At 33.5% G+C, this 12,284-nt stretch overlaps 1 protein-coding gene across 1 annotated transcript in view; it reads left to right on the forward strand.

The window, feature by feature from the left end:
• ADAMTS20 (ADAM metallopeptidase with thrombospondin type 1 motif 20) overlaps positions 1–12,284 on the forward strand; it is a 205,856-nt gene that overhangs the window by 145,686 nt on the left and 47,886 nt on the right. Inside the window, exon 28 of the mRNA XM_017888956.1 lies at positions 8,172–8,339. Within this exon, the coding sequence (XP_017744445.1) occupies positions 8,172–8,339 (168 nt within the window). The remainder of the gene's footprint in view (positions 1–8,171; positions 8,340–12,284) is intronic.

Below are 12,284 nucleotides of genomic sequence, written 5' to 3' on the forward strand. Positions count from 1 at the left end.
TTTATATTTGAAAGTGAAAATAATCACAAAACTTTTCCAAAATTATAATATAGAAAATATTAATAATTATAGTAAATTATCTATATTACTTCCAATTGAGTTACATGAATTTCATGTAAGTTCTCTCATAGTGCATGGATTAGCCAAGAACTGTAAATTCATTATGAGTGTATGTACATATACATATATGCTCAAAATAATATAAAATTACATATGATTATTACAATGATATTAATTTAATGAAAGTCTGCTGGATATATTTGTTGTAAATCATTTGGTTTCTTCCTTTGAGAGTCAAATATATTTGCAAATTAATCTGATTTTTAAATTTTTAAAAGTCTGGAGCTACAAATTTTAAATATGATTAGATGCAATGCAATGGAGTGAAATATTTCAGTGATAAATATTTTTAAAACCAAATGCTGTCTTGGCTTATTAGAGCTGAATAGTCAAAGAACGCCTGTAACAAGTTAAAAAGGACATTTTCAAACTCCATTAAACTTTAAAACTATAAGTATAATCTTTCAGGAAGCACTATGAATGGGGTCCCTGTTGATGGATTTAGTGTCTTACTCCCTAGAGCACATGTGCATTGAATTAAAGGAACAGTAGCAGTAGTATTTTAGAGTTGACACTCTACTCTTAATATGCATATTTTGTCAATTTTTTTTGTTTTAAGCAGAAATACATCCTACTACTCTATTATAGCTACTTTAATGTTTTACTTTGCTGCTAGCTGAGACACTCAATTTAAAAAAGGTTTCTTCATTCTAGGGAATTCCCTTAATTACAAAGTAGTTGTATGAACTCTTATCTAAGATTTTCCTATAGTGGGCTTTTCTCTTGGATCTACAAGTATCATTGGCTTCTGGATTGAGATATAGCCTCCTTGTTTTATTTAAAGAATGTTATTATAGGCTTCTAAAAAAAATGAAAGACAAATACATGGATGCATACACATGATAGTGTTTTATTTCTCAAAATATCTAATTTGTGGTCTGTTTAGACCTGAAATTCTATCATTTCCTGATTTAATACGTTGTTTCATACACTAATCTTTTATTTCATAATAGTGTTCTAAAGACATTTAATATAATCAAACATCATTTAAAAAATTCTTTAGCAAAATAGCTATAATGTGTTTTTTACTAAAATATTTTAATTTAACTTTGCTGCAGATACATAAAATATTTTAATTTTGAAAATAGATAAAAACAGGACAAATAATACATATTCTAATGTTGAAAAGTTCATCGATACATTTGGAATTGCCAAAGACTAAGGAAAACACAACTAATCATCTCAAATTGTTCCAAGAGAGACACTCCAACATCTGATTATCTTTAGCTATTATAATATGTGGATGTTTAAATAAAAACCACTCTATTTTATGTATTGTATGATATATCTTATGAAGTTGCACCTATCTTGATGGAAATGATTTCTGGTTTGTAATGAGAAAGTGGACTTGAATTTGTAATGTATAATATGTGAGTTTCCTTAAGTTTACCTTTACCTAAACAAAAAGGTTGCATGAACCCTCAGCATGCTTTATTTGGTGGTCTGCAGAAATTAGCTAATACCTGGCATAAAATGAGCAATAGGATAGACATGATACCCAGCCATATGGTTATAAGCGCTTACACTTTCAACAATGACTTACGCACCTTGCTGTCAGAAAACAGATAAAGAAAAGTGGCATATCTAGTAATAAAGTAAAAATTTGTTTTTATCTGATCATTTGATGACTTCTTAAGGATTGTATTTTAAAAAAAATCAGAAAATTTCAAAAGCCAAAGTGAATTTGAATAATGCCACCTCATTTATTTTTATTCAGTTTTGTCTTTTCTTATTGTCATTTTTTGTTTAATAACAACAATAGAGGACTAAAATAAAATCATTGAGGGAGAAAATGATAATTATGAAGTTTACGTCTAGTTAGGTTATTTATGGTAGCTTAAAAAATTAAGTGGCATAATTTTAACCATCCCTAAAATGGTTTTGAAAAGTATATGAAATGTTCACAATTATATTATCAAATTTTGGAATGTTTAATTGAATTTATTTATTATTATTTTAATTTTTATTAGAGAAGAGGTCTCGCTCTATTGCCCGGGCTGCAGTGCAGTGGGGTGATCCTGGCTCACTGCAACCTCCGTCCCCTGGGCTCCAAGGATCATCACACCTCAGTCTCCCAAGTAGCTGGGACCACAGATGTGCATCACCATCACCATGCATGGCTAATTTTTCTTTTGTAGAGATGAAGTCTCATTTTGTTACCAGGCTGGTCTCAAACTCCTGGGTTCAAGCAATCCTCTGGCCTCAGCCTCCCAAAGTACTGGGATTACAGGCATGAGCCACCTCACCTGGCCTCTATTTAATTTAAAATATTTTTCTTATCAGCAAATGTGGAGGCATGTTTAAGGAGCAGTAGTTTAGCTGTTGTAAGATACTTCTAGCTCTTACTGATTAACCTGGAATAACTAAACAATCTCTGCTTCAGCAACAGAGTCATTGTCAAATTCACTCATTGAAAGTTTTTTCAGCTGGCAATAATTTAGGCTATGTACAGATTTAGAAAATTTTAAATTATAACACAATAATTTATATGAAGGAAACATGTATGAAGGTAAACTAGGTTTTCTTTGAAGTCTCTCTCAGTAATCAACTTTATCTTAATACTCACTAAAATATTTAGCATAAAACTTACAGTTGATGTCAAAGCCTTTTCTAATATTGTGTTTCAAAGACTAATTTTAGCATATTAAATATTAGTTTTGATATTCTTTTAGAAGTTTAACCAAAGTTTAGATGATTAACATAAAAACAAATATATATATACCTTCATCCATAGATGAAGCTATGCAGTAGCAAATGAAATGGATATCTGCTACTTTTCTAGCCAAGCTTAATTTAAAAATCCAATGGATAAATAATGCTTACTCTTAATTTTAATTTCACTTGATTTTTTATACACCAAACTTCAGGTCTTTTTTTCAAATAGCCAACTAAGGATTTTTGTAGCTAAAATTGAGGATGATCATTACTATGTAAAATAACTATTACATTGGAAATGTACCATCTAAATCAGTTCATGTGGTGCCAGAGGAGTATCTACTATTTCAGATAAACATTGGTCAGTAAATTGATGCAAGATCCTATGGTTCATGCTGCATTGGTATTATTTCCTCCTTGTAAAAGAAAGGTAGAATGATTCGTGACACACTAAATTAAAAACGAGTGATTCTGGGTGCTATTTGTGTGTGCGTATGCGTGTGCGCATGTGTGTGTGCGTGCGTGGGTGTGTTTCCCTACAATATGTCTGTTCTCAGCAGATTTTATAGTCTGGAAAGGGAAAGAGACATAGAACAGACAATTACAGGTGTACTGAGTATAGCAAAGAAGAAAGGGTGCTAAAAAAAAAGTCTGTAAGATCTAATCTCGTCTAAATTGGATATCAGACATCCTCCATCAGAGAAGGGAGTTTTGAGAAGGAAATGAGATTTAAACTCACCACTGAAAAGTATGTAGGGATGAAATGGGTGAACGTGTTGGAGTGGGAGAAAATGATATGATGCATGTGCAATGATATGATAACTTGAGCTGGGAATGAACAGAGTATTTTCCAGGAAACAACATTCATAGGTCAACTCTCCATCTCTTCTCTATCTGTCTCATCTTCACTATTCCATTTGCTTTATGGGAGACATTTTCAATCTTGTCCTGAATCTAATCAATCTGATGTTCTGCACTACTCTTTTAGTTCTTTATTGATTTTATTTTATTTTATTTTGCATTTTGCTATAGCATTACAGATGTCTTCAGAGTTTTCTTAGTTTGGCTATTTCTCTCTTTAAAAAAAATGCCTTTCATCTTACCTTTACCCAGAGATGTATATGAAATAAGTATTATTTTACCAATATTACATATGAAAAATGAAGGTCTAGTGAGGTTAAATAACTTACTTATAGTTATCCAGCTTGTAAAATCTATAAAGGGCACAGTTTATGCATGACTACTGTAACAGTTACTTTTCAGGGATATATAATTACTAGTTAGGGTACATATTAATTCTAACCAGTACCTGTGGGTTTCCGCGTACTGTCAGAAAGGATACAGTGCCAGATCAATATAATAGTTTAGGGAAGCCTAAAAAAACAAGACTTCCATCCTAGAACTAAAGCTAAATGAATTTTATTTCCTTATTTTATTTTGTTTTACAATTTAAGTTTCCAGAATTAATCGACAAGACTCCCACAAATTAAGTCAATACACTCATTCTTCTGTAGTATCCTATATATAAACAAAAAAATCCACACCTAAAAATGAGAAGTAATCTTACTCTATAATTATGTACAGCTTTTCTCTAAAATAAAATATACTTGTTCCAAAGTTATCATGTTAGAGGGGACTACATTTTCAGCACTTGCAAAATTTGCATTTGTTTCAGATTCCCTGTTTTATCTTAGACATCTGTCTTCACCTAATTTATAAGAATTATCAGTTCGGGGCACTTGTATGTTTATTTAGTATCACTACTTCTGAAATGGGTTGTGTTGTATCTACTGTTCTATAGTAGTCGTTGGGAAAAAAAAAAATCTCAGCAAGAGTTTAAGACTAATTAAGGGAACCAGGGCTGATTGTCAAGAAAAATTCTTTTGATGAGAATGCTAGAAATGAATTACACAGCATTAAATAAAACCTCAGAAGACTATGATGGTATCAGGGTTATAAAACAGAGGGAAAAAAACAACAGATTGCTGGGATACCAGAAGAAAACACTGCATCTTTGAATACTCCTACCAAATGGGCTATTTTGTGGAATCCTTACAACTCAGAATGTATTGCGGATTGAAAGGAAGGTATCACTAGTTGTTTACTCTATGGATGCCTCATTCCAACTAAAACATAACTCTTTGCATAACATGTCCTGTTTTACTTTAGAGAAATCCCCAGATGGGATTTCATCAAATATGATAAAATGCTGGGCTTATTCCTCTTTAAATCTCTAGGATAGAATCTGTACTTACCCTCTTCAGATCTTGGAGAAAAAGAGCTTTACTTAAGTATATCTAAAGCATAATTCATTTTGTAATTCTTTGATTTTGTATTTTTTTCTATCATTCCTAGAGGACTTTTGGTTTTTTAACCAATGAATATATTTCATGGAATTTAAAATTTTAAGTAAATTATTTTAGAGTTTAATAAAAGCAAATTAAAAATTGCTTATACCATTAATCAACATCCATCAGCTGATAGTTATTACACATGCCACTTTGTATGTGATATGGGTGATCTAAAAGGGCTTGACCTCCAGGAAGCTGGGTAGATGAAGCATGTGACTAAAGTTGAAAATGTAGAAAATGATGAAGTGCTAAAAACAGGGTAGGACTCAGAACAGTTCAGGGAAGTGAAAGATTGATGTGTATTTACTCTAGACATGGGATTGAATTAGGGCTTTAAGGATAATTATTAGAGGAAGTGATTAGTCTAGGTAAAGGAAATAACGAGTTAGGCCCCGTGTTTCAGTGAATATGTCACATTAAAGAGAAAGCAATTATGCTTAAAGGGAGCAAAGGTTTGCATGGCGAAAAGCAGCAAAATATAAAGTTGGGAAGGCATGTTGACTAAAATTTGGTGGATCAAGAAAGCAAAGAGTATAAGTTTGACTTGCTATTAAGACAATAAGAGAGCCATTGCCAGCTCTTGAGCAAAAAAAGCATAAAAATATGCTTATATATTATAAAATAGAAAGATTGATAAAAATAGATTTATGTTGATTAAAATAACAAAGAAGAGAGAGAAGCAAAGATGACCTAAAGTTATAGAGTAGAAGACTATTCAGTTTCTTGAAAAATAATTCTTAACTTTGGCAGTGTACTACCTGTGTGAGTTTACATTCCACTCATAGATAATGCTTATAAAGGAAATGTATTGCTGAATTCTTAATTAGAATTTGGAATTTAACTTGTCCCCTCTTATGTTACATAACTTTGTAAGTGAATTGGCAATTCTTATCAGAAATATCAACAAGTTACTGTATATTTACTGGCTGATTCTTGGATTCTTGGCATTGTTAAAAGACCTCTGGGAATTTTACAAAACAGACACACCTGGACAATGTCTAGATAAGTCATATCAAACATAGATATAAGACCATTCACCTTTGTCCGTCAACAAACTTACCTAACTTACCTCTCCTTCAAGAATGAATTTAAATATTACCTTCTCTTTGAGCACTTACAAATATCCTAGAAAGAAATGGCTACATTTCATGAATTTTTAAATTCCATCACATTTTTTATTGTATCCTTTTAATGGTATTTAGTGTCGTGTAGTGTTTTTGTTTTTCTGATCTTCACTGAGTGCAATATTAAGACCTACACTGGTATAATTCACTTCATAGATGATGTGTATCATTTAGATTATAAGCACTTTGAGGATACATCAAGAGCAAAAGCAAGAGATGCTGTTTAATGAATCTTTGCGTGACTTCGCAATAATTATTACCTTTTAATAAAGTGACTAGCAGAGGGGGTAATCAATGTTTCCTTTGTTCAAAAGGTCACAGTTTAAAAGTATTATTTTGGGGAAAATTATTCTTCCATGTGTGAACATATACATACTCAAAGTAGTCAGCACAGTCCCTAGTATATATTTGACACTCAATAATATTTGATTTTTTTTAGTATATAATAGGTTATACTCTGAAAAGTAAACAATGAAGAAAAGAAAGAGGCAAGGAAAGTGCCCAAGATATGTGGTCAGGAACGATAAAGCATATAGGTAGGTCTAGATCAATAGGAGGAAAGAATGTATCTTAATACAACATACGAAGATCCACCATTAGAGATTTTCACAGAACCAAGTGTGTTCTAAGTGGCATGGAATGACTGTAAGTATTAATGAGGTGGAGGAGAGGTAGAGAACATCTAAGATACGATAATAGTTCTTAATAATCAATGCATTATTGCAACATATTGCTGCTAATATAAAAAGGTAAATTATCTCCAGACTGTTCATTTTTTAAAAGTTTAAACTATTTGAGTATCAAATAGTCCGTATAGTCTAATATTCTAGGAATTCACAATATGCATAAAATGCATAATGTAGTTTCTAAATGAAACCATATGCCAACTGTTGGAATGAGAAAGGTTGTCTGGACTCCATGACTTCTTTGCTTAGCTTTCCCCTGGTACATATACCATGCTAAAATTGTCAATATCTTCTCTGAGACCATATGAAGGAAAATGGTAGAAGAGGAAGCTAAATGTTTACTGAGGATTTACCAAGTGTAATAGGGTCTGGGTTAGACATTTCATATTCTTTATCTCATGTTAATCTTCATAGCAAGTTTGTAAGGTTGATGTTACTACTCATGTTTTATAAATGAAAAATAAAAATCAAGGCTTGGACAGCTTATGAAATGGGCCTAAAGTTACCCAGCTGTAAGTGGCCAAAGTGGTACTCAATGCCAGAGCCCAAGTGCTTTCTACCACATTGCACTGTCCTCACTCATAAAATGAAAACTGACTGACAAATGAAGTCAAATCGTTATTTTACCTATATTTTTAAAAATATTTCAGTTATTTTTTGTTTACTAAATAAATCAGAGGGCCGATGGTAGGGAAAGACGTCTTCCAGACTGATGCAAAAAACAACCTGAATTGAAATAATGCTAAAAAAAAATAAATTTTCTGCTTTCTCAATCACAGTTTCCTGCACTGAGAGATTACTAAAATTTTTAAATATAGAAAACATACTTTACAGTATAGAAAAGCATATGGAGATAAAAATAAAATGGGTATTGATTCTACAAAATTGAATGCAAGTTTTATTGGATGATAAAAGGAGTTAGTTGAGGATAGACTAACCTTAAAAGATTTAAAGCATTGGTGTGTCAGAAGAGTACCTGGTATATTGTAGACAACCAATACACTTTTGTAGAATAAATTATAAAATGTAATCATATTACCTTGTAATATTCACATTAATTGATAGTCCAGAGCAGATTGGTAAATTTTAACTTTTGCTAATTAGAAATACCAGAGTATATCTTAATAAAATATCAAAGCAATTATGTATGGATTGTTACATTTTGTACTTCTTTAAGATAAGCTTAAATTAATCAAGAAGAAAATGAATCAAGTGCATTCATATTTCTTTTCTAGTGCTCAGCTTCTTGTGGTAAAGGTAGAAAGTACCGGGAAGTGTTTTGCATTGACCAATTCCAAAGGAAATTAGAAGACACAAATTGCAGACAAGTACAGAAACCTCCAACTCACAAAGCCTGTAGATCTGTCAGATGCCCTTCATGGAAAGCCAATAGCTGGAATGAGGTATATGATGTATATTTTATAATTATATATGTATTTTTTTGTATTTAAAAGAAAATCTTAATTCATTCTTATTTTCATAACCTTTAATGTTTTACTTCTCTAAAATGTATTGTTATGTACTTTTTTGCACTATGCTTTGTTAGTATTAAGACTAAACAGTGTTAACACATTTGCTAAGTTTATAGTTAAATAATAAATTAGTCGTTTGATTTTTTTAAAAATTAATACAGGGTCTTGCTATATTGCCCAGGCTATTGTTAAACTCCTGGACTCAAGCAATCCTCCCATCTTGTCCTCCCAAAGTGCTGGGATTACAGACATGAGCCATTGTGCCCAGCCTAGTCATTTGATTTTTGTGACTATAAACTTAACAAGAAATTGTGTTACTGAATACTAGCAGGGGCTACTGATAATCATAATACTGTTCTCTGCAGTCTAACAGAAAAATATATATGATGATACATTTTGTAACTGCCTTGTTTCTACCCCCAACTCTTGGATTTTAGCTAAGATTGAATCCTGGAGAAGGGACTGGTAAATTCCAGATGGGATAGTAATCAGAGATTGAGAGTTAGGGAGTTGTCAGAGATAGATAGCCTAGGCTGTGCTAGAATGAAAAGACTCACCAAAAATGAAAAGACTCACCAAAAATGAAGTTGATAAATAAATGAGACCCAGGCTAACAATTTAGCCTATAAAAGAAGGGTAATTGATACCACTTGGCATGCTCAGAGAAAAGAGATCAAAATTTAAATTCGGGTAGGCATGCATTTGAAAATGACTGTCAAACACCACCAGCTTGGGAAATATTGAGAAGAAAAAAGCCATGAAAGAAGTCAGAAAAGATAGCTGGAATAATTTCCTGAGGACTGATTTCAATGGGGCTAGACTTTCAACATAGCCATCTGGCTGCTCTCAGCAGTACCTCAGAGAGCTTATCTATTTCTTAAAGGGCCTAGTCCTGCAAAGGGAAAAAGAAAGCCATCTTCTCATCATGGAACCTCCTTATCTCTGTCAGATGTTTGAGTCTGTCTATTGGGGAGCTAGAAGGAAATGGAGTTTCCCCTGGGGTCCAAAGTCATCATCATTCTCTCTTTGTGCTCAGCATGTCAATGCAGGGCACGCAGCTTTGGAGTGGAATTATGTCAGTGCCTCACTGATGCTGAGTAAAAGCCTCCCAAATTGAGTAAAAATCTCAAATGTCTTTGTAGAAGAGGCAGCCTCTGTCAAGTGTTAATGTGCTGGGGCTTATGGTCAAGAAAACTAGAGGCTAATGTGTCTGTTTTTTATCCCACAAAAAAAGATGTATTATTGGGCATTTGCTTCTATATTGAATGTTCATCAAATCAATCAATTATTTTTCATGCTTTACCAGATGTCATGATTTAAAAGATTTCTCTATTAACTTGTTTAATTTAGTAAATGTCACTACTCCCTACTAAGTTGTTCAAGAAAGAAATACTGGATCCATCCTTATCCTTTTTCCTTGCCTCCATAGTTAGTCACTCAACAGATTCTCTCATTTCTCATTCAAGTAGCTCTTGAATCTCCATTGCACCCACCCCAGTCTAGTTTAATAGTTCATCGTCATCTGTTCCCGAGCCTATAATGGCCTCTCTACATACATTTTGACCATTATTTACATTCATATAGTGTGAGCTCAGAACTCAGATATGCTTGTGTTGCTTAATATCATCTTGGGTCACTTAATAGAATCTGTGACTAAGCATTATCTTTAGGGAGTAAGACTAAAACCTAACCCATGCTCACTTGTTCAGAATTATCTCAGACCAGTATCTCTTTTTCTCTTGGCGACAATGGATATTTTGTTTCCTAAGCACCTATCTAAGCTAAATACTTCTTGCTTTGAATACTGTGATCTAATTGCAAAAATACTCACCATCTCTTAAATTATTATGTTTCTCATATTATGGTTTTACTAAAAGTGGAGGTTTGCCTTACTTGATCTGGATAGAGGTGTGGCAGGATAATGGCAAAATAGCTTTCCCCTAAGGATGTGAAACATTCTAAAGGCACTGAACATGAACGGCCAGAGATCTGTCCAGCAGTTAACTCCCAGTTCCTACATCAGGCAGGAGCCACAGGGACATGGGAGTGGAAGTGGGAGAGACTTTTTATGTCTTGGCCACCAATATTCCTGTTGGCCCCAAAGCTTCTGTTGCTGCTGTGCAGCTGCTGTAGCTGCTGTGGCTGGTATTCATGAGAGACACTTTCTGTCTCTGAACCTCCAGCTCCACAATAGTGAATCCATCATCCGTGGTAACAAATTGGCCTTGGCTTACCACCAAATATGAAATTATGTAAGATCTGCTAAAGGAATGTATTTCAGGGACTTCAAAAATACAAATATGAATGTTTAAGAACTATAAAAAATAGATGCTTTTTAAGACATAATTTGCTTTCTTCTCTTTGAATTGATTTTCCTTGTCATAGAAATTAGTTGCATTCACCCACACAGTCCTCAAATCTCTGCCAGAAACAGATGACCACTTGTGAAGTCATTGCCCTTTGATTTATTCGATAAAAAGCATCCAGACGAAGTTAACAATTGCAAGCTGTCATTGCACTACATATAATAATGTATTAAACAGAAGTGTACTTTCAGAGGTAGTTACAAGATAATCAGTGGTTGCTGCTTTATTCCAGTTGTATAAATTGTAACATTGCTTTAATATAATCACTCTTAAAATAATTTCATTTTATTACTATTTTACATGATGCCTCAAATGGAAAGACTCATTTGGTAAATTTTGGCCACAGAGATGCTCAAATGAGTTTTGAGGGAACACTCTTCATTTGATACTTGTATCTTTTTGTTTAATGAAAGGATTTAGTAATGCATTTTAATGACTGCTGCTAAACAGGAACAAACGTTGCTATGCAGGACCATTTGTCCTCTATGTTCAGATGTATATCCTTAGATGCAAATTAAATAATTGAATCATTTAAAACACACACACACACACACACACACACACACACCCCACCCTCACTTCCTGGAAGCAAGGGGATTTTTAAAATTTAATTTTATCTATTTGGGAATAGCAGCTTCACTTGTAAATTCAAGTTTTTAAAGCTAGTATGGTTCTAGATTCTTCATTGTCTCACGTCCCATCTTCTTACTTAAGTGCCATCCAAATGCACAATCTCTATTTAGGAAAAACAAATATTCCGAATTCTCACCTCCCCTTAATCATGGCAAATCTGCTGGACCATTTAGATACCTAAAGAATCTCACACAACAATATTCAATATAGAATCAGGTCAAATCAACCTCTTGGCTGCTTACACCTTCTTTGAGACCCATCATTTTCTTTTTTTTTTTTTATCTTGAAATAATTTTTTTTATTATACTTTAAGTTCTAGGGTATATGTGCATAATGTGCAGGTTTGTTACATATGTATACTTGTGCCATGTTGGTGTGCTGCACCTATCAACTCGTCAGCACCCATCAACTCATCATTTACATCAGGTATAACTCCCAATGCAATCCCTCCCCCCTCCCCCCTCCCCATAATAGGCCCCGATGTGTGATGTTCCCCTTCCCGAGTCCAAGTGATCTCATTGTTCAGTTCCCACCTATGAGTGAGAACATGCGGTGTTTGGTTTTCTGTTCTTGCGATAGTTTGCTGAGAATGATGAAGGATCTAGAACTAGAAGTACCATATGACCCAGCTATCCCATTACTGGGGATATACACAAAGGATTATAAATCATGCTGCTATAAAGACACACACACACGTATGTTCATTGCAGCACTATTCACAATAGCAAAGACTTGGAATCAACCCAAATGTCCATAAGTGACAGACTGGATTAAGAAAATGTGGCACATATACACCATGGAATACTATGCAGCCATAAAAAAGGATGAGTTTGTGTCCTTTGTAGGGACATGGATGCAGCTGGAAACCATCATTCTT

The sequence above is a fragment of the Rhinopithecus bieti genome, unplaced genomic scaffold (genome assembly GCF_001698545.2).
Source record: "Rhinopithecus bieti isolate Rb0 unplaced genomic scaffold, ASM169854v2 scaffold_17829, whole genome shotgun sequence".
NCBI lineage: Eukaryota > Metazoa > Chordata > Mammalia > Primates > Cercopithecidae > Rhinopithecus > Rhinopithecus bieti.